The 24,277-nt window shown below is 43.9% G+C and overlaps 2 protein-coding genes across 2 annotated transcripts in view; one reads left to right on the top strand and one right to left on the bottom strand.

The window, feature by feature from the left end:
- The window catches only part of LOC311129780 (conserved oligomeric Golgi complex subunit 5-like), an 86,111-nt gene that overhangs the window by 58,589 nt on the left and 3,245 nt on the right, over window positions 1-24,277 (bottom strand). The window contains exon 6 of the mRNA XM_084162219.1: window positions 23,363-23,483. Coding sequence (XP_084018345.1) covers window positions 23,363-23,483 — 121 coding nt within the window. The remainder of the gene's footprint in view (window positions 1-23,362; window positions 23,484-24,277) is intronic.
- Window positions 11,534-13,549, top strand: LOC311128869 (G-protein coupled receptor 22-like). Its single transcript, XM_084161091.1, has 3 exons — window positions 11,534-11,738; window positions 11,988-12,134; window positions 12,413-13,549. Exons 1-3 carry the CDS (start codon window positions 11,616-11,618, stop codon window positions 13,472-13,474), a joined length of 1,332 nt encoding a protein of 443 aa, XP_084017217.1. The 5' UTR covers window positions 11,534-11,615; the 3' UTR covers window positions 13,475-13,549.

Below are 24,277 nucleotides of genomic sequence, written 5' to 3' on the forward strand. Positions count from 1 at the left end.
GTCCCAGCTCTCTGCAGGTCATTCACTAGGTCCCCCCGTGTGGTTCTGGGATTTTTGCTCACCGATCTTGTGATCATTTTGACCCCACGGGGTGAGATCTTGCGTGGAGCCCCAGATCGAGGGAGATTATCAGTGGTCTTGTATGTCTTCCATTTCCTAATAATTGCTCCCACAGTTGATTTCTTCAAACCAAGCTGCTTACCTATTGCAGATTCAGTCTTCCCAGCCTGGTGCAGGTCTACAATTTTGTTTCTGGTGTCCTTTGACAGCTCTTTGGTCTTGGCCATAGTGGAGTTTGGAGTGTGACTGTTTGAGGTTGAGGACAGGTGTCTTTTATACTGATAACAAGTTCAAACAGGTGCCATTAATACAGGTAATGAGTGGAGGACAGAGGAGCCTCTTAAATAATAAGTTACAGGTCTGTGAGAGCCAGAAATCTTGCTTGTTTGTAGGTGACCAAATACTTATTTTCAACCATAATTTGCAAATAAATTCATTAAAAATCCTACAGTGTGATTTTCTGGAAAAAAAATTCTCAATTTGTCTGTCATAGTTGACGTGTACCTATGATGAAAATTACAGGCCTCTCTCATCTTTTTAAGTGGGAGAACTTGCACAATTGGTGGCTGACTAAATACTTTTTTCCCCCACTGTATCTCAGACTGGCCAATAAAAAGAAAAGATTAAGATGGGCAAAAGAACACAGACAGACACTGGACAGAGGAAGATTGGGAAAAAGTGTTATGGACAGACAAATCTAAGTTTGAGGTGTTCGGATCACAAAGAAGAACATTTGTGAGACGCAGACCAAATGAAAAGATGCTGGAGGAGTACTTGATGCCATCTGTCAAGCATGGTGGAGGCAATGTGGTACGTACCGTATGGTACGTAAGAAGTGCCAATCAAGCCAATCCAACTTGTGAGAGGTGCTTCAGGAAGCATGGGGTGAAATCTCTTCAGATTACCTCAAAAATTGACAACTAAAATGCCAAAGGTCTGCAAGGCTGTAATTGCTGCAAATGGAGGATTCTTTGACGAAAGGAGCGTTTGAAGGACACAATTATTATTTCTATAAAAAATCATTATTTCTATGACTACATTTCCTATGCATTTTGCTATATTTCCTATTCAAACTCATTTCATGTATGTTTTCATGGAAAACAAGGACATTTCTAAGTGACCCCAAACTTTTGAACAGTAGTGTATGTGGCAGGGTCTACAGACAATCACGGATTACAAAGGGAAAACTAGCCAGGATTACAAAGGGAAAACCAGCCATGACGCGGCCCAGACGGCATCCTCAGAGCATGCACAGACCAGCTGGCTGGAGTGTTTACGGACATATTCAATCTCTCCCTATCCCAGTCTGCTGTCCCCACTTGCTTCAAGATGTCCACCATTGTTCCTGTACCCAAGAAAGCAAAGGTAACTGAACTAAATGACTATCGCCCCGTAGCACTCACTTCTGTCATCATGAAGTGCTTTGAGAGGCTATTTAAGGATCATATCACCTCCACCTTACCTGACACCCTAGACCCACTTCAATTTGCTTACCGCCCCAATAGATCCACAGTAGATGCAATCGCCATCGCACTGTACACTGCCCTATCCCATCTGGAAAAGAGGAATACCTATGTAAGAATGCTGTTCATTGACAATAGCTCAGCCTTCAACACCATAGTACCCTCCAAGCGCATCATTAAGCTCGGGGCCCTGGGTCTGAACCCCGCCCTGTGCAACTGGGTCCTGGACTTCCTGACGGGCCGCCCCCAGATGGTGAAGGTAGGAAACAACACCTCCACTTCGCTGATCCTCAACACAGGGGCCCCACAAGGGTGCGTGCTCAGCCCCCTCCTGTAATCCCTATTCACCCATGACTGCGTGGCCACGCACGCTTCCAACTCAATCATCACGTTTGCAGACGACACAACAGTAGTAGGCCTGATTACCAACAATGACGAGACAGCCTACAGGGAGGAGGTGAGGGCCCTGGCGGAGTGGTGCGAGGAAAATAACCTCTCCCTCAACGTCAACAAAATGAAGGAGCTGATCGTGGACTTCAGGAAACTGCAGAGGGAGCACGCCCCTATCCACATCGACGGGTCCGCAGTAGAGAAGGTGCCACGGTTGCCAAGCCTGTTCTTCAAGAGAGTGCAAACACACAGACTGGCATGGTGACAAAGAGATGGAGAAAGAGACAAAGAGTGAGAGCATGAGAGAGAAAGAGAGAGACAAATTATTTAAAAAAAAAATTAAAAATCGACCTTTGGCACAATTCCGAGATGTCTTCCTTCAATCTAGTGACACCGGCACCAGTAGAAAACATCCTCTGAAGAAAATAGTATGTGCTCTGATGCCTCGGAGTTGAGAGAGAGACAGCTTCTCTTTCATTTTGCCATTTCCTGCCAAAATATGACATCATTATCCTCTGCCTGACATTGACATCCCAATTTCAGTACTGAATCCTGGCCAATCTGTGGAATGCGAATCCTAATGACTGTGTTCCAGAGCTTATGTGGAGCAAATAGCCATTACTGAACAACACAGGCTTGAAATCTGCATCTTGATGGGGTGTCATGTCTTCCTGTGAAGCTAGTGCCACTTAGGTTCCAGACAAACTAGAGCAGGGGTCGGCTACAGGCCTCCCAAAACCGTCCCCCCGAGTGATTCTTTTTTTGGGTTGGAAAAGACTGTAAAATCACCAGGAATTCAGCTAAAAATCATTTTAATTTAGGAAATCTGTTCGCAAGTATTCCCACAAATAAAAAAAGAGACGTGATCGTTTCTTAATGTAATCAAGGAATGAAATTGTTATTTTCAAATACAATTTATTGGGCTTAGTTATGGTCAATTTGCAGTGTACATTATAATACATTATATTATTATTATTATAATTATGTTCCCCCGACCAGACACTCTGACAAAAATCGCCCCCAGGCTGAATCTACTTGCCTACCCCTGCACTAGATACACAATACTACACTGACCTAACGAAAGGATGAAATGAGGAACCTGTTACACGAGACCCATCAGAGGAAGGAGAAGATGTAAAGAGAGAAAGAGGGAATGGGGAAAGAGAGGGGTTGATAGAGAGAGAGAGAGAATGTAGAGAGCGAAAGGTTGATACAGAGAGAAGTAGAAAGTGTTAGAGACATGCTGCCAGAGGGAGGGTGGGTAAGATGAGTAGGAAGGGCTATTAGTGCTCCGAGACGGAGCGAGTGAGAGTGGGAGAGGGAAGGGAGAGCGCAGCACAGCCAGAGAGCAGAACAGTAATCTCCCTACTCCAGCCTGGATCCCTACACACTTCTCATTGAGACCAGTCCCGGAAACAGACCCTGAGGACTTAACGACACCATCTTACCCGTCACATACAGCCAGAAACAGCCTCAGCAGCTTCTGATCCTTTCCTCTCCTCTTCTTTCTCTCTCTCTTCCTCCTTCGCTCTACCTGGGAGAGAGTGTTCCACCTGGCTATCTATGCTGACAGAGGACGGACACACGACTACCTCAGAGGACAAGGTAAACATCTATCACTGCACTGATTTTCTGTTACTACTGTGACAATAACGTGTTTGATAATGAATGTCAGTCTGTACACTAAAGAAAATAAATGCATTTCAGATGCATTAAAAAACGAACTCAAATGACAACAGTAATGACTTCAGTTCTTGACAAAAGCACTCTCATTTTCTACCTTTGCTGAACTGTGAGGAACGGTTGTCAAAACACAAAACACCACCATACTGTACAGTATGTGCACACCATCAGCAGAGGTCAAAATAAAAACTGGAGCAAAAAGCCTGCACACTTCTCACTCGTATTGTACCAACAGACAAAGAACCACCAGCCGTGTGCACTCACTGCATGTACAGTCCCATAGCGTTCTAGCGGGGTCTCTACCTGTCTGCTCCACCAGCCTACAGTCATACAGTAGCGATAACTTGACTAATACAGCACAAAGTCTCATCCAAAGGGATAAATATTTCTGCTCCCCCCCATTTACTTACTCAACGCTCTGATAATGTTAAGCATCTCTTATGAGCGCGGTGTCGCTGAAGCTTTGCTCTTAGCGCGGAGCAGAGCACAAGGGCTTTTGTGCAAACACACCGCTCTCAAAACAGCCTGAGCCTTCCACTCATCTCACACAAACATACACACACCAAGTACACCTTCACAGAGTGCTCTGTGAGCCGTCATGCATGCAAGTGAATAACTGAAACCAGTGGCTTAACCGCTGTGTGCAGTGCCACTGTGTGAAATTACAGAAACCAAACCCCACAAAATCATATGCACTGTGTCATACGGATCATATGCTCTTTGTCATATGAGCTTCTCTCTTCTCCCAGTAGCAATACCAGTCTCTGGCCCTCTTGAGCTTCTGTTCACACACAGCCAGCCAGCCAGCCAGCGAGAGAGGGAGAGAGAGGCTGCACAAAGGACCAGTTCAAAGGCTGAGGGCTCATTTGTCAAACAAACGCATGACAGAGACAGAGACTACAGTATCAAAAACAGCAGAAGGCCTTGAATAGCCAAAGGTATAATAAGTAAGACATCCACTACGAATCAATCAAAAGAGAGAACACCTCTCTCTGTGTCTCTCCATCCCCTTTTCTTTGGGGGTGGGGGGGTGGGGGGGTTTAATTCAATACAAACCCGATTAGAGGTTATTAACAAAACACACTCACAATGGCAACAGACAGGCAGATCTATCACTGGGCTGATTTAACATACAGTAGGCTGTTACTGACACAGCTCAACAGGCTGTCTGGATAATGATGATTTGGGTCTGACATGTCATGACACACTATCTTCTCATTCATTATCCTCCTTTCGTTTACGTCTCTTCCCCTCTCCATCTTTTTGTTCTCCAGGGCGACGATTGAGGGAGTAAAAATAAACAGAAGGATGATGATGTCATCCACTGATATGTCCCTCTCTCCTACTCTGTGATAGAGAGAGAGCGAGAGAGCGAGAGAGCGAGAGAGCGAGAGAGCGAGAGAGAGCACCAAACGCCACATATCTGATGGCCCAGTGTTATAATATAAACTCCTCTCTCTCTCCAAAGTAGCTAATGACCCTCCTCCCAGCCTGGTCTGACATGAATGTATAAGGTGCCACAGCACTGAGGTGATCCTGCCTCACTCCAGTGGAATTTCAAGGTGTGAGGAGACGAAAAGGCCATTGACCTTAACTCTGCTCTCTGGAAAGTGATGGAGGGGTGTTTCTGAAGGGTGTCGGAGGGAATACGTACTGAAGGAAGAGGGGAGGAGAGTTGAGTATCAGCCAGGCACTGCTCTGGCTCTGTTAAGATCCGAGGAGGACTACCGATCAAATAACAAAGGACAACAAGCAGCTGCATAAAAGAAACCATTCATTTAGTAAATCACGTGGATGGATGCTACAATGCACATCCTCTCCCTACCCACCGCGGACGACGAGTGTATGAGTTTCTGCGTTTAATGAATCCTCAGTGCTTTTCCCTAACCGGAATACAGTGTTTTTACTGGATGTACGAGAGCATAGAGCAGTCCTCTGTGATCCATCACTGTTGTTTGCAGCCTCTGAGTAAAGTAAATCGGGAAACGTTTTGAAAGTGGACTGTTTTTTCTCTCATGGTGGAGCTGAATTTTTATCCGTAAAATAGAAAAGAAAGGATCCAAGACAGTTTCAGCTGGCTCCAACTACACTCATCTGCATCATAACCTTCCAATTTTTTCGACAAAGGGCTGCACCATTAGGATTAAAGGTGTGCCAAGTGGAGATTTCTGCTACTACTACATAAGTATTATTACTACTACTACAGAACTATGGTTGGATCTTATGATTTCCTATTGGGGCCTCAGCAAGTCGGCTCTGGCTGGTTCATGGACTCTTGAAGGGGAGACGGTGCACGAGGGAGGGGTGAGTACAGTGTGTCTGCAATATAAAAATGCCTACTGAGCCACAAAAGGACTTTCTGGTTCTGGACAGTTTCTCTGGACATGACTAGCCTCTGGACAGATCACACACAGTATGAAAAATGTATGCACTCACTAACTGTAAGTCGCTCTGGATAAGAGCGTCTGCTAAATGACTAAAATGTAAAACGTAAAATCACATGGAAAACAATGTTATATCTAGACATAAAAGCAAAGCAAGGACATTCATTACTGAAATACACTACCGGTCAAACGTTTTAGAACACCTACTCATTCAAGGGTTTGTCTATATTTTTACTATGTTCTACATTGTAGAATAATAGTGAAGACATCAAAACTATAAAATAAAACATATGGAATCATGTAGTAACCAAAAAAGTGTTAACCAAATCAAAATATATGTTACATTGGGGGAAAAAAGTATTTAGTCAGCCACAAATTGTGCAAGTTCTCCCACTTAAAAAGACGAGAGAGGCCTGTAATTTTCATCATAGGTACATGTCAACTATGACAGACAAAATGAGAGAAAAAAAATCCATAAAATCACATTGTAGGATTTTTAATGAATTTATTTGCAAATTATGGTGGAAAATAAGTATTTGGTCAATAACAAAAGTTTCTCAATACTTTGTTATATACCCTTTGTTGGCAATGACACAGGTCAAACGTTTTCTGTAAGTATTCACAAGGTTTTCACACACTGTTGCTGGTATTTTGGCCCATTCCTCCATGCAGATCTCCTCTAGAGTGGTGATGTTTTGGGGCTGTCGCTGGGCAACACGGACTTTCAACTCCCTCCAAAGATTTTCTATGGGGTTGAGATCTGGAGACTGGCTAGGCCACTCCAGGACCTTGAAATGCTTCTTACGAAGCCACTCCTTCGTTGCCCGGGCGGTGTGTTTGGGATCATTGTCATGCTGAAAGACCCAGCCACGTTTCATCTTCAATGCCCTTGCTGATGGAAGGAGGTTTTCACTCAAAATCTCACGATACATGGCCCCATTCATTCTTTCCTTTACACGGATCAGTCGTCCTGGTCCCTTTGCAGAAAAACAGCCCCAAAGCATGATGTTTCCACCCCCATGCTTCACAGTAGGTATGGTGTTCTTTGGATGCAACTCAGCATTCTTTGTCCTCCAAACACGATGAGTTGAGTTTTTACCAAAATGTTATATTTTGGTTTCATCTGACCATATGACATTCTCCCAATCCTCTTCTGGATCATCCAAATGCACTCTAGCAAACTTCAGACGGGCCTGGACATGTACTGGCTTAAGCAGGGGGACACGTCTGGCACTGCAGGATTTGAGTCCCTGGCGGCGTAGTGTGTTACTGATGGTAGGCTTTGTTACTTTGGTCCCAGCTCTCTGCAGGTCATTCACTAGGTCCCCCTGTGTGGTTCTGGGATTTTTGCTCACCGTTCTTGTGATCATTTTGACCCCACGGGGTGAGATCTTGCGTGGAGCCCCAGATCGAGGGAGATTATCAGTGGTCTTGTATGTCTTCCATTTCCTAATAATTGCTCCCACAGTTGATTTCTTCAAACCAAGCTGCTTACCTATTGCAGATTCAGTCTTCCCAGCCTGGTGCAGGTCTACAATTTTGTTTCTGGTGTCCTTTGGTCTTGGCCATAGTGGAGTTTGGAGTGTGACTGAGGTTGTGGACAGGTGTCTTTTATACTGATAACAAGTTCAAACAAGTGCCATTAATACAGGTAACAAGTGGAGGACAGAGGAGCCTCTTAAAGAAGAAGTTACAGGTCTGTGAGAGCCAGAAATCGTGCTTGTTTGTAGGTGACCAAATACTTATTTACCACCATAATTTGCAAATAAATTCATTAAAAATCCTACAATGTGATTTTCTGGATTTGTTTTTCTCAATTTGTCTGTCATAGTTGACGTGTACCTATGATGAAAATTACAGGCCTCTCTCATCTTTTTAAGTGGGAGAACTTGCACAATTGGTGGCTGACTAAATACTTTTTTTTCTCCACTGTATATTTCAGATTCTTCAGATAGCCACCTTTTGCCTTGATGACAGCTTTGCACACTCTTGGTATTCTCTCAACCAGCTTCACCTGGAATGCTTTTCCAACAGTCTTGAAGGAGTTCCCACATATGCTGAGCACTTGTTGGCTGCTTTTCCTTCACTCTGCGGTCCAACTCATCCCAAACCATCTCAATTTGGTTGAGGTCGGGGGAGGCCAAGTCATCTGATGCAGCACTACATCACTCTCCTTCTTGGTAAAATAGCCCTTACACAGCCTAGAGGTGTGTTGGGTCATTGTCCTGTTGAAAAACAAATTATAGTCCCACTGTATGGCTGCAGAATGCTGTGGTAGCCATGCTGGTTAAATGTGCCTTGAATTCTAAATATATCACAGACTGTGTCACTAGCAAAGCACCCCCACACCATAACACCTCCATCCTTTACGGTGGGAAATACACATGCAGAGATCATCCGTTCACCCACACCGCATCTCACAAAGACACGGCGGTTGGAACCAAAAATCTCAAATTTGGACTCCTGACCAAAGGACAAATTTCCACTGGTCTAATGTCCATTGCTAGTGTTTCTTGGCTCAAGCAAGTCTCTTCTTATTATTGGTTTCCTTTAGTAGTGGTTTCTTTGCAGCAATTCGACACATGAAGGCCTGATTCACACAGTCTCCTCTGAACAGTTGATGTTGAGATGAGTGTCTGTTACTTGGACTCTGTGAAGCATTTATTTGGGCTGCAATTTCTGAGGCTGGTAACTCTAATGAACTTATCCTCTGCAGCAGAGGTAACTCTGGGTCTTCCATTCCTGTGGCGGTCCTCATGAGAGCCAGTTTCATCATAGCGCTTGATGGTTTTTGTGACTGCACTTGAAGAAGTTTTCAAAGTGTTTAAAATGTTCCGTATTGACTGACCTTCATGTCTTAAAGTAATTTATCTTTGCTTGTTTGAGCTGTTATTGCCATAATATGGACTTTTACCAAATAGGGCTATCTTCTGTATACCCCCCCCCCTACCTTGTCACAACACAACTGATTGGCTCAAACACATTAAGAAGGAAATAAATTCCACAAATTAACTTTTAAGAAGGCACACCTGTTAATTGAAATGCATTCCAGGTGACTACCTCATGAAGCTGGTTGAGAGAATGCCAAGAGTGTGAAAAGCTGTCATCAAAGCAAAGGGTGCATATAACATTTATTTTGAATTGTTTAACAATTTTTTGGTTACTACATTATTCTATATGTGTTACTTCATAGTTTTGATGTCTTCACTATTATTCTACAATGTAGAAAATAACAAAAAGAAAAGAAAAACCCTTGAATGAGTAGGTGTTCTAAAACTTTTGACCGGTAGTGTACCTAAGAACATGGACACATTGATCAAAGTCACCACAAACACAATTCTAAACCTAATGTAACAACAAAAACACTGACATGACTGACTAAAGTGAAGCACTATTAGTTCTAGTCAGCTAACATTTTAACACTTGATAAAGGTGTCAGCAATGAACTGATCAAGGGAGAGTACTCATTTTCACTCTTTCCACAAAGCGAAAATCTTATTATCACGCACAGCAGAACACCATTTTTCAAAAGCACAGCGGAAAACTGCGGAAATTGGCTTTTTGATTTATAATTGCCACCTTTTGAAAGATTCCATCAAGATAACATCACAAAATCAGTTTGTGATTGAAACTTCCACACTTGGAAAGGTTCACACATCGGCCACATTTCACACTTTAAATGGAATCCCAGTGAGGTAAAAATACATTCAGAAGAAGTCCCAGACACAAAAACAGTCAGACACAGATAGACAGATGAGCTAGATGAGATTAAAAAGGAATAGAAATAGCCTATTCTAGACTATTGTCTGCTCCCTAGTTTAATTCAACATTTTGAAGGTCTTCATCAGGAGAAGACAATGAAACAAAAGACATACAGTGTGGAAAAAAAGTATTTAGTCAGCCACCAATTGTGCAAGTTCTCCCACTTAAAAAGATGAGAGAGGCCTGTAATTTTCATCATATGTACACATCAACTATGACAGACAAAATGAGAAAAAAAATTCCAGAAAATCACATTGTAGGATTTTTTATGAATTTATTTGCAAATTATGGTGGAAAATAAGTATTTGGTCAATAACAAAAGTTTCTCAATACTTTGTTATATACCCTTTGTTGGCAATGACACAGGTCAAATGTTTTATGTAAGTCTTCACAAGGTTTTCACACACTGTTGCTGGTATTTTGGCCCATTCCTCCATGCAGATCTCCTCTAGAGCAGTGATGTTTTGGGGCTGTCGCTGGGCAACACGGACTTTCAACTCCCTTCAAAGATTTTCTATGGGGTTGAGATCTGGAGACTGGCTAGGCCACTCCAGGACCTTGAAATGCTTCTTACGAAGCCACTCCTTCGTTGCCCGGGCAGTGTGTTTGGGATCATTGTCATGCTGAAAGACCCAGCCACGTTTCATCTTCAATGCCCTTGCTGATGGAAGGAGGTTTTCACTCAAAATCTCATGATACATGGCCCCATTCATTCTTTCCTTTACACGGATCAGTCGTCCTGGTCCCTTTGCAGAAAAACAGCCCCAAAGCATGATGTTTCCACCCCCATGCTTCACAGTAGGTATGGTGTTCTTTGGATGCAACTCAGCATTCTTTGTCCTCCAAACACGACGAGTTGAGTTTTTACCAAAAAGTTATATTTTGGTTTCATCTGACCATATGATATTCTCCCAATCCTCTTCTGGATCATCCAAATGCACTCTAGCAAACTTTAGACGGGCCTGGACATGTACTGGCTTAAGCAGGGGGACATGTCTGGCACTGCAGGATTTGAGTCACTGGCGGCGTAGTGTGTTACTGATGGTAGGCTTTGTTACTTTGGTCCCAGCTCTCTGCAGGTCATTCACTAGGTCCCCCCGTGTGGTTCTGGGATTTTTGCTCACCGTTCTTGTGATCATTTTGACCCCACGGGGTGAGATCTTGCGTGGAGCCCCAGATCGAGGGAGATTATCAGTGATCTTGTATGTCTTCCATTTCCTAATAATTGCTCCCACAGTTGATTTCTTCAAACCAAGCTGCTTACCTATTGCAGATTCAGTCTTCCCAGCCTGGTGCAGGTCTACAATTTTGTTTCTGGTGTCCTTTGACAGCTCTTTGGTCTTGGCCATAGTGGAGTTTGGAGTGTGACTGTTTGAGGTTGTGGACAGGTGTCTTTTATACTGATAACAAGTTCAAACAGGTGCCATTAATACAGGTAACGAGTGGAGGACAGAAGAGCCTCTTAAAGAAGAAGTTACAGGTCTGTGAGAGCCAGAAATCTTGCTTGTTTGTAGGTGACCAAATACTTATTTTCCACCATAATTTGCAAATAAATTCATTAAAAATCCTACAATGTGATTTTCTGGATTTTTTTCTCTCAATTTGTCTGTCATAGTTGACATGTACCTATGATGAAAATTACAGGCCTCTCTCATCTTTTTAAGTGGGAGAACTTGCACAATTGGTGGCTGACTAAATACTTTTTTTCCACACTGTAGATGAGAGGAAGTCAATAGTTATGTATACGATACACTTCTGTGGTGAAACTCAACACCTTTCTCTCCCCCTATACATAAATTAATGCAATCAGTCCCTGTTCTGATATTCCTCTCCTTTCCCTCCTCTCTCTGTCTCACCATGTCTCTCTAGGATAATGCATACCCCTCCTGTGCTGATCTCAGAAGCCACCATGAGCAACGTGACTGTCCTCGACACCTCGGAACCCTCTGACCTTGATATGACCCAGTCTGCCGCCCCCTACCCCGTCAGCTTCCAGGTACACGCTTACTCACCCTTACATGTATATCACTTCTACTTTTCTTAAGAGGGTAAACTTAGTTCAACGTCAGTTATCGTAAAAGCAGATATCACGATTAAAGCATATATCGCAATGAAAGCAGTTATCACAATACAATTGGTTATCGCGATACAAGCAGATATCATGATGCAAGCAGTTATTACAATGCTATTATTGTGATACTATCATTATCATAAAACTAAATGCTATTATCCTCCGGGCCTCCAGGTGTCGCTGACAGCGTTCCTGCTGCTGGAGATCGTGCTGGGCCTAAGCAGCAACCTGACAGTGCTGGTCCTCTACTGCATGAAGCAAAACCTCATTACCTCCGTGTCCAACATCGTCACCATGAATCTGCATGTGCTAGACGTACTAGTGAGTGTCCGTCTTTGATGTTTCCATTAGGCACAGACCTCGGATCAGTTAATACATTTAAAATACAAACTTTAACCATTGGGAGGGAGAACACAAAACTGGCCTTAGATCAATGTGTAGGGACAATTCCAGTGAGTGTCTAGGATGAGATGATTGCAGTGCAATTAGTCTGTGACAAATATCAATAATCCTCAGGAAGTAGGCCACTATATCTGCTGTAGAAGGAGACACATTGAACTAATAATAATCTTAATCCTTATTTATATCTCTGGTTCCAGGTGTGTGTGTCTTGCATCCCTCTGACTGCCGTGGTAATACTCCTCCCCCTGGAGGCTGATACAGCACTGGTCTGCTGCTTCCACGAGGCCTGTGTCTCCTTCGCTAGCGTAGCCACTGCCTCTAACGTGCTAGCTATCACTGTCGACCGCTACGACATCTCAGTGCGTCCAGCCAACCGCATGCTAACCATGGGACGTGCCGTGGCTCTGCTGGGCTTAATTTGGGCTATGTCCTTCTTCAGTTTCCTGGTCCCCTTCATGGAGGTGGGTTTCTTCAGCGATTTTGGTTCAGAATTCGTCAACCAGACTGCAGTTGCCTCTGTGGTCCATACTAACGAGTACTACACAGAGCTGGGGCTGTACTACCACCTCTTGGCTCAGATCCCAATCTTCTTCTTCACGGCTGTAGTCATGCTGGTGACCTACTACAAGATACTCCAGGCACTGAACATCCGCATCGGGACACGCTTCCAACACAACCAGCCCAAGAAGAAGCCCTGCAAGAAGAAGACCATCTCCTTAACCACTGCAACGCAGGTGGAATCTACAGATGCGTCCCAGGGCAGCGAGGCAGTCAGAGGGGGCGGAAACCCACCTGCGGTCCTGTCCATGCGGACCTCCGTCTCCGTCCTCATGGCTCTCCGCAGGGCCGTTAAACGCCACCGAGAACGGCGGGAGAGGCAGAAACGCGTCTTCAGGATGTCCCTCCTCATCATCTCCACCTTCCTGCTCTGCTGGACGCCCATCACGGTCCTCAACACGGTCATCCTCAGCGCAGGGCCCTCAGACTTCACGGTCAAGTTGCGGTTGGGTTTCCTGGTCATGGCTTATGGGACAACCATCTTCCACCCGCTGCTCTACGCCTTCACCAGGCAGAAGTTCCAGAAGGTGCTGAAGAGCAAGATGAAGAAAAGGGTGGTGTCCGTGGTGGAGGCTGAGCCAATGCCCAACAACGTGGTCATTCACAACTCCTGGATCGACCCCAAGAGGAACAACAAGAAAGTCACCTTCGAGGAGTCTGAGGTCAGGCAGAAGTGTCTATCTTCCCAGGATCCGGAATAAAACAACATTGTCTGTCATCCATGACAGGCTATAGTGCATCATGAAGATCGGCAAGGCTTGGGGGCAGTGGTTAGGTCGAAAGACATACCTCTCAACAGAGGTGGCAGAGTGGGATAACTTGGAATAAGCTATGTCCATCTTCAGAGAAAGTGGAATAAAGAGATCATTTCTGAGAAGTCAATGACTATCTGCATGGCTAGAGGAAGTTCATAGACATGAGTCTGAGCCAAGGTCAAGATAGAAAAGCTTCTGTTCAGAAGATGTAGAATAAGACAATGTGGATTATGAGGACGTGAAATAAGAATAAAATGGAATAAGCAATGGACACTTATACAGGGTGACAAAACGTTATCACGAACCAACTCAATTAAAAATGGGAAACCACTTATCCAAAGCAGTAATGTAAATGAAAACATTTTACCTGTATAGTTACCCTAAAGGGGATAATTTATTACTATTTATTGTAAGATATTGATGTGGTATCAAGGACAATTTAAACTAAGTACTGTACCTACTGCATAGTGTTGTTATAGACCGTAACATAATTATTGTGTATAGTCATGTACAGTGTATAGAATAAATATATGTTTACAACACATAAAGGAAAGATTCACCCATTTTGAATGTTATATCATATTTGTGCATCTCTGAGCTATGAGCAATGATGCAAAATGTGTCATATCGGCTGTATTTCTGCCTGCTTGAATGGCTAATAGCTCAGATACACATCAAAACATGAAATTACCTCTAGAATCGATAGAGCATAGCTCAGAGATAGACAAATACGATATAACATTCTAAATGGGTGACTCTTTCCTTCAAGCAAGTATTTGTCCTTTTATAATAAATAACGTGAAAAAGTTTAGAGGGCATTCTGTTGGGTATTCTGGTTGAAGGGTATTCTGTCACACATTCCCCACTTTACTACGCTTTTGTAAACTTGGCCACTTAGGCACAGAGGACATCAAGTCACTGTAGCGGCACAAATATTTACAGGTGAAATCCCACTTCCCCCTTTCCTGTCCTCTGAGAGTCTCTTTCCATCTGCCTGTTACATGTGTGATTTAGTGTAAGATGGAAGGATAGAAACAGAGTCCAGCAGCACTTTCCAACCTAAGCGAGAGGCTGCATTCTGAAAACTAATCCCAGCATTACTAAGACATGACCTTATGATTTCAACACATAATCAGCGCCTGTAGCCTAACCATCCTGAGATGACCCCAGCTGCTCTCCCGGCTGTAACACAGCTGTTATGCTGCTTCTCTTATTATCTAGTCACAGGCCAGGGTGAAGAGAACAACATGGCTGCCAAAACTCGAGCCTGCTTCCTTTCATTATCAGACTGAGGCCAACATGCAAATCAATCTGTATTTTCTGGTTGGCGTTGGAGGACATTGAGTGAGTGAGTGAGGACTCGGACATGCTGCAGTCCATAGCACTTAGCAAGGCTGGGGCAAGTGGGGGGAGAATTGTGAAGTGGTCTGGTCACGGGCTATTCGGTGTTGATACATCACTTGCCACAACACTTGCCCTTGCCTTTCCCCTTGCCGAGCACCCCTCTCTCCCACTCTCTCTCTCACGCTTGATGCCTTGTGATTACCAAGGCTAGGACTGCTAGCTAGATAATAACGGCTGGCTGTGGCAGGCGATGCATCACAATCACCCTCCCTCCCCGCCGCCATCATGACACGGCAAGGTCATGGTGCTTTTCCCTCTTCTGTGTCGGAGAGATGCGGTCACCGTCAAACACACACACAATACCAATGCACTGTACCTAGCTATCTGTTCAGCTGAGAGAGGGCATTTAGATGCTAGGAAGGGGAGGGGATATGAGCGAGGGGAGAAATGTCCGAAACAGGACACTTAAAGTCAAAACACTTTATTATACCATTGAATGACTCATATTGCCTCATATATTGTAATTCATTCAAGGCTAAAAACACTTTGTCTAAACTGCCATTCAAAATGTACTTGCAATGTGACCTACAGTGTGTGGGGTGTGGTCATATGCCATATCAGTTGAGGCGCCATGTGAGGTCAGGAAGAGACCGGCGTAAAAAAACTCTGTGGAACAGTTTGGTTGGGCGTCATACAGCCACTCTGTAGAGGTCGCAGAGTGGCGCTATGCTTTGGGTATAGTATGCAGCCTAAAACCCTCTGCCAACCTTTCTTTTTTAGAACCCTCATCGAATGGCCCTCTGAGTCTCCTAAAAATCACTCCGTCTCAATGTGCATTTTAAGAGACAATTATAAACTGGGGTACTTGGCTGGCTGTTTGCCAGCAAGCACTAAAGGCAGGTTGGCGATGTTGATTGAAGCCCCATCTAACTGTTTATTACAGGTTGGCTCACGCCATTACCAAATGAAGGCAAGAACCACTTGTCTATATAAAGTTGATGAGTAATGCATAGACAAACCAACACTGTACCTCAATCTTCACAACTTGACTGATTTTCTATGCCTACATAGAGGATGTGCACAGGTTAGATTCTAGGCTACATTTCATTGGTCGAAAATATCAAGCCTATTCTTTATATAGGCTTCGGCTATCGGTCTACATGAGTAGAGTGCCGAGGAGGATAAATTGAACCTCTATCCTCTCTGAAGTAGCAGAGTAATCTCGCCTGTCTAAGCGATCAGTCCTCACAGAACTCTGAGTCATCAGACCGGAGAGGAGCAGAATTCTATTCTAGAATGAGATTAAGAAAGATGAGCCTAGACAGAGATGTCAAAACCCCCAAGATTCTTCAGGAAATATAGACCTATCAGCATTGCCAGCTGAGGAGCCGAATGGAACTTACTGATAAGATTGGAACAGTTGGTTCAACTTCTCATGAATACTTCCTAGGGTCTTTGGTGACATCATCTTAATCCTTTATGTCATCCCGGGCCCTACCTGGAAAACTACTCAGAGTAGGCCTATCGGACTGACATATCCGCCTCTGGTCCTGGGACCACACCATTTCCCACCCTCTTAGCTCACTTACTGCACACCAGACCCCATCTATCTCTTTCATTCTCTCTATCCATCTCACACTCCCTCTCCATCTATACAGTATCTCTCTCCTCTGTTCCCTCTCCCAACACTCAGCCCAGGGTCGCACATGGCTGATAAGAGAAGTGCTTTTGATTCCGGAGGCCCTGAATGTTCTAGTGTTCTGGAGTGTTCTGTGTGCCAGGGCTGTTATGTAAAAGGTTGTTGTGCATTTGTTATGTATGACCAAAAAGGGTCTAGCTCATATAAGGAGAGGTGTTGTGTGGTACTAGGCCTCTCAAATGGTTTGGCCAACTGCCACCTACACTTTGCAAATAAATTGAACACAATGAATTGCCTTCCCATCCCCATTCTTTTAGTCACCAGTCCCGCTCCTTTCTTCAATCTTCCCTCTTCTTCTCTGTCATCCCTCCTTCCTTTCTTCCTCTCCCATGGGAGTAGCCTCTGTCTGACTGACAGTCAGGACCATTGTGTCATTATAGCTGGTCTCTGGGGCTGGCTGCTGTGACTGACAGTTACCACGGTGACTGACACTTCATCCACTCTGACTGACAGCCAGGGCTGGAGTCCCACAGCGGAGGAAACCAATACATCCGAGATATGAGAGGAAGACGACACAGACACAAGTGGATTAAAATATGTCAAAGACATTGAGACAGCGCAACACCACCGGATTATTGCTCGATAATAACGTCATACACAGTCTCATTGAAAATACAATGAACTAAAATATAAACGCAACATGTAAAGTGTTGGTCCCATGTTTCATGAGCTGAAATAAAAGATCCCAGAAATGTTCCATACGCACAAAAAAGCTTGGAAAATGTTGTACACACATTTGTTTACATCCCTGTTAGTGAGCATTTCTCTTTTGCCAAGATAATCCATCCACCTGACAGGTGTGGCATATCAATAAGCTGATAAACAACATAATCATTACACACGTGCACCTTGTGCTGGGGACAACAAAAGGCCACTCTAAAATGTGCAGTTTTGTCACACAACACAATGCCACAGATGTCTCAAGTTGAGGAAGCATGCAATAGGCATGCTGATGGCAGGAATGTCCACCAGAGCTGTTGCCAGAGAATTGAATGTTAATTTCTCTACCATAAGCCGCCTCCAACTTCATTTTAGAGAATTTGGCAGTACATCCAACCGGCCTCACAACCGCAGACCACGTGTATAGCGTTGTGTCAGACCATGTGTATGGCGTCGTGTGGGCCACCGGTTTGCTGATATCAACGTTGTGAACAGAGTGCCCCATGGTGGCGGTGGGGTTATAGTATGGGCAGGCATAAGCTACGGACAACAAAGATAATTGCATTTTATCGATGGCAATTTGAATGCACAGAGATACCATGACAAAAACCTTGAGGCCCATTCATCCGCCGACATCACCTAATGTTCCAGCATGATAATGCACGGCCCAATGTCGCAAGGATCTGTACACAATTCCTGGAAGCTGAAAATGTCCCAGTTCTTCCATGGCCTGCATACTCACAAGACATGTCACACATTGAGCATGTTTGGGATGCTCTGGATCGACGTGTACAACAGAGTGTTCCAGATCCCGCCAATATCCAGCAACTTCGCACAGCCATTGAAGAGGATTGGGACAACATTCCACAGGCCACAATCAACAGCCTGATCAACTCTATGCGAAGGAGATGTGTCGCGTTGCATGAGGCAAAATGGTGGTCACACCAGATACTGACTGGTTTTCTGATCCATGCCCCTACTTTTCTTAAAAAGGTATCTGTGACCAATAGATGCACATCTGTATTCCCAGTCATGTGAAATCCATAGATTAGGGGCTAATGAATTTATTTCAATTTATTGATTTCCTTCCTTATATGAACTGTAACTCAGTAAAATCAATCAAATTGTTGCATGTTGCGTTTACTTTACATACAACTGCCTAAATCTCCTCTCTATCGAACGTTGTAGTAAATTTGATCCAAGCCAAAGCCACACACAATCCTACAATAGACGGCGAGGCTACACAGTCCAAAATTAGTGCATATAAAAGGGAATAAGGTACCATTTGGAACGCAGCCTTTGATTCCCTCCTCAACAATAGCAGGCTGCTCTCTCTCCCTCTGTGTCCCCTCCACTGCATCTACTTCAATCACTTTATTACACTCGGCAGGCGGCTCTCCCCCCAGTCACCCCCCTCCTCCACCCCTTTATCCATCCATCCCTTGTTTACTCACTCACTCATTTTTTCTCCACCACCACCCAACCCCCATCTGACCTCCTCTCCCTCGTCTTCTCCTCCTATTCGCTCTCTCTCTCCTCCTCCCCCCTCTCTACTACCTGTTCAGTGTTCTCCACCCTGCCCAGTGCTACAGGCTGACAGAAGAAAGCGCTCCAAATCACATTAGGCTGGCTGTGGCTGTGGCTGTGGCTGTGCTGTGGCTGTGCTGTGTGATTGTGCTGTGGCTGTGCTGTGGCTGTGCTGTGGCTGTGCATTAGGCCAGCAGCAGTATCAGCCTGTAATTCAGGCCTATTCGAATGTCCTGGCAGTTGAAGAAAGGGGGCTGAGAGTGGACTGAAGATTGATTTCTGGCTCAGTTGAAAAGCTTGCTAAAAACAGGGGAAACAACCAGGCAGGTGTCTTGAGAGTCAACAAAGAGGGAGAGGAGGAGAGACAGCATGACGCCAACGATAGAACAGAGACTCAATCAGCTTCCGTCTACCATTCAGTTCGAGCCGAGGTGGCCATTCATTGTGCTTTGCCAGTCTCATTGTACCTACAGTAGATAACTGGCTAGTTCAACAGGTAGGCCTAAAGGTAACCTACCGCCACTTCTCACCCTTAAAAACTATTGTATAGTTGTAACCGGATTGGACCGGATTGGTCCTGAAACCCTCCACAATAACAATTTCTGGTATTGACGGAGCTGGGAAATTCCCACCAACATGATCATGTGAAACCCCACATGAAGTGAACTCAACACTGAACACATTCAAATCAGCTCTACGGGACCAGAAGTCACAACTGAGTCAACAACCAAACAAATCTTATTTAGTGTGATAGAGAGGACTGTGTACTGTACTGTGAGAGAGACGTTTGACAACATGAATCATATATGGGTGAGAGTGTGTAAAGGCCATATTTTACTCTGAGCCCCTGGCGTCAGTGGTTCTTTGGTGTGTGTGTGTGTGTATGTGTGTGTGTCTATTAGGGCTGGTACAATTACCATATAACTGACGGTTATGGATGAAGATCGTCATGAAAATAAAAAACCTGTCATAACTGTACAAATAAATACAAATGATTTGGAACGAATAGCTGACTGAAGAAAGGACGGCTGTGCATTCGTAACATGATGGAACTTTGTTGCTCCTTGCTGAAGAAATAAAGGTGTTTTAGCAAACGAGGCAACACCCCCGACAATGCAGCAGCAGCACACATAGAAATAGAATGAATACAATGGGCTTGGAACCTCTAAAACTGGCGATTTGACTGTTAAACTCATGGGCACACTTGCAATGGCTGCCTGGTATTGTGATGCAATAATTTCCATGATAATGTAGAATGCTAATTAAAATGATGTCAACTGATGTATTCAATGGAAATACATTTTTTGTAATGTCAGTTGAGTTGAATCAACAAATCACAGCACATATTGATGGGTACACTTCTTGCTTTTACTTCCTGCTTTGCTCCTATGGGTACACTTGCAATGTTGTTGTTTTGTTGTTGTGGTCATTTAGCAGACACTCTTATCCAGAGTGACTTACAGTAGTGAGTGCATACGTTTTCATACTTATTTCACCGTACTGGTCCCCCGTGGGAATCAACCCACAACCCTGGCGTTTCAAGCGCCATTCTCTATCAACTGAGTCACATGGGATCCTGTGGGCCTCCAATCCACCTACTATGCAATCATTGATTTGAATGGGGACGCCTGTTCTATTAATTATATTGCTATTGCAGCACATGCAGTCAGGAGCAGAGGAGGAGAACATTTGCATAAAATTTTGTATATATTTTTTGCTATTCGAACGGTTATGACAGAGACCGCGGTCATTTGGCTGGCCGATTACCGTCATCCAAAATTCCATGACCGTCACAGCCCTATTGTGAGTGTGTGTGTGTGTCCTAGCACTTATAAAAGCCATATGATCCACATGCATGGAGAAACAGGAGTAGAACTAATAAATATGTACAATGTGATTTCTGAAAAGGACATCGATTTTCTCTACCACCTCTCTTTCCCTGCATCGGTTAAATGCAATGAGGCTCTTTCTGAGAAATTCACTGGAATCACTGTCAGGGTACTGCAGTATAATGAAGACTACTGTTCATGTTAAAAGTCCCTCCAACCACAGCATATAAATACATTTGCATAGTACTTTGCTCTGCACTTGGCAGATAGAGTATTAGATTCAGCATTGAGTCACCAGCACAGTGTAGAAAACAGGGACAGAATGCATCATCGTTCTCTGTTAGCCTACTTGGCTTGCGTTTGGTACAAACTGTGAGGAATGATAACTGAGGTTGCGTTCCAAATGGCACCCTATTCCCTATGTAGTGCAGTACTTTTGACCAGGGCCCATAGGCCTCTCATAGGGCTCTGGTCAAAAGTAGCACACTATAGGGAATAGGGTGCCATTTGGGAGACAGTTGAGAGATAATCACACTGCTCAAGCTTGACTGCACAACAAGATCTTATTTCGTGGATCATTTCATACCAATCAATGGCAATCTATACATAGACTATTCCATGGCCTGGTGTTCCTACCATACACAATACCTTATCCATACATTGAATGGTAAATTGCATCCCTGAATGACTTTATAGCTCACTAGCTAAATGTAGAATATTGAGCACAAGCATATCAACCCCTAGCTCTCGAAAACCCTTCTTCTCCGTATGTTGGGTTTTCAGCCATTACATTCGCCCACCTTTGGCTCCGTGTAAACTACAATTCCGACGCTGTTTTAACGTTTAGAAACTTCAATAACCATCGCTTTCGCAACGGTTTTCGAAAACATATGCTAATATGCTCCTTATCTTTCATTTCAGCGAAAAAGAATCATTCAAATAAAAAAGATACACTTACTGTAGCAGTTTTGCACAGATCCATACACTGTGTGTGCCTCCAGTTGAAGAAATACACTTCCTCTCCTGTTAGCTCACACAGGTGTTCAGAGTATGCTAGGTAGCTAATTAGCACAGGTGGCGGCCTATGTCTTCCGTAAACAAGCGCTGTAACATGGAGATATGTTCGTATTAGAACCCTAACCCTAGAAATGTGTGTTGTAATTGACACCTTTTGTTTTATGAAAATGATTTCTGGCTGATATGAAAGATGCGTTCCTTATGTTTCCAAAACAGTACCACAAGCAATGTATGTTAATTTTTAGAGTAAGCGTCGGGGCTCTTAACATAGCTCCCCAGGTCAGAAGATACTATCGTCAATAGGCGCTAAAGTAACGACATAAATACCTGAAACAGGGCTCCAGACTGCGACCATTTAGTCGCATTTTGCAACCCTTCGAGTTGGCTGTGCGAGTAAGATTTTTAAGTGGTCGCATCGGTGCGAGCTGCACATTATACATGGTCACTCAAAACGTCCTCTTTTTTTAGGATGCTAAAACCATGATTTGGTCAAACAGTAAAGTGCATTATCCTCATGATTCCTGCAATGAAAGTGTCTGCCTGCCCCTGTGACTGTTTCGCTGGGGCCTGCTGCTGTGTCCAGCGAGACACTCTCGCTCCCCTTTCCCCAGAAAAAAAAAATGCTCCAGGAGAAAATAAAAAAAGTTTCAGATTGTATAACATTTTAAAATCCAATTGTGGGGAAAACACAGCTATCTTATTGTCACAGTTAAAGAGAGAAGGGTCATCTATTTACAGAATATAGCCTGGCCTATAGGTCAGGGATTAATCAAGCGCTGTGCATTGCTTAGCCAACACTGCATTCCAAAAACACATTAAAGTAAATACCAAGACTTCCGCACTGTGGGAAGATATAATCTAGTTCCTGTGCAGCAGAAACGCAGTGTTTTATTAGATTAATGAGTTTGGGATTTATTTCCTGTAGTAAAGATATTTATCAAACTATTAGCAGTTAAAAAGCACTGTTTCTTTATATATATATATATATATATATATCAAGGAAAATTGGGTTTCTCTGAACATTGGGTCTGTCTGTCTGTCAATCATTGGTTTGATTGAAGCCAAATCCAGCCTGAGTGACCTTACACACAGTGACCTTTAAGCGACCCATCAGTGGAGAGTAGGTCAGCATTTACCAACCTGGTGTGTTCTAAGCAGAGGCTATAGTGAGACGTAAGCAGTGTCCCAGAGTCAAATCAACCAGTTCTCAAAACACAAGGAGGACCAAGGCACTCTTCATGTAATTAAAATGCCTTTATTATGACGGCATGTTCAATAGAACAAAATCTTTCCAAAAAACGTGAAAATGCCATCAAGATAAAGGCATTTTAATTATATGAAGAGTCCTCCTTGTTTTTTGATTACCCTAAACCAAAGAGCACCTTCAACCTACAGTACAAACATCTACTAGTGTATCCCTGCAGCGCTTCCTATCCTCCCCTTTTTCTACAAGTCACTCACCCAGCTCTTTGAGGCTCTGAGTAGCTTTGGTGATCTCAGCACCACCTACACCTTTTACAGTAGGCCTAAATTAGGGGAGTTTCACCTTAGTGTCAGTAGTATTATAGTGAATGAGCAGGGTCACTCACCCAGTTTGTAGAAGCTGATCTCATCACCATCTACACTCTCTTTACAGTAGGCCCAAATGAGGTGAGTTAACCATGTCAGTATTACAGTACCCAGTTCGTTGAGGCTTTGAGCAGCCTTGTCAGTAGTACAGTGCAGTGTATCAGAGGTGAACAGGCAGTGGTCGCTCACCCAGTTCGTTGAGGCTCTGGGCAGCCTTGGTGATCTCCCTGCTTCCTCCCTGGAGCTGGCCCTGCAGACGCTTGGACAGGTACAGGATCCTGATGATCCTTCGCAGCAGGTCACATGCCACCTGGGAAAAATAGGATTCATAAAGAAATCAATACAAAATATAACCCCATCTGAACCCGTCTTTCTGAATCTATATGACAAGATGTGAGTGAATGACAAATCTAATATGGAACGATCCTCTTGTTTTGTCATAATTTATTGAACATCACTTATTGTAAATGATCTCTAACCAATCACTTTTGACATTTCCAAGTATTTATTTTCCTATTGTAGCCTATATAGTAACAATAATGCCAACCATGGGCATATCAATAGTGGAAATAATAACCGTGTGTCTAGCAGCATTGTGGGGCTGTGCCTGGAGCTGAAGGACACAGAGAGATCAGCAGCGTGTTTTGGCTTAGTAGTGTGTTTAGAATGCAGCTGAGAGCTGGGGGTCTGTCCCCGGAGCCTCTGTGTCTGTGATGTCTGTGATGGCTGTGTGTGTGTCCGTCCCAAGTGTCTGTGTGTGTCAGACTGATTGCTTTATCTGTGGGTGGCCGAGAAGCTGCCATTTTGGGAGCGAACACTAGACTAAAAGACAAACAAGCACTCTCCTATTCCCCCTGGATTTATAGTCTGATCATTACCGGTCTCCTTCAGACCTACCTCACCCCAGTCCCACAGAGACAGACAGACAGACGGACAGAAACACACAGACAGAGACAGAATACAAACAAACACACACACACACACACACACACAGACAGACCCTAACACCAAGGACAGGACAGTCACTGGGAGTGAAAAGTGTTAAGAGGGGTCTGTCTATATAAAATAATATTAACATTGCAACTATTCTATTCAGAAATCACA

This window comes from Coregonus lavaretus (genome assembly GCF_964263955.1).
Source record: "Coregonus lavaretus genome assembly, chromosome: 5".
Taxonomy (NCBI): domain Eukaryota; kingdom Metazoa; phylum Chordata; class Actinopteri; order Salmoniformes; family Salmonidae; genus Coregonus; species Coregonus lavaretus.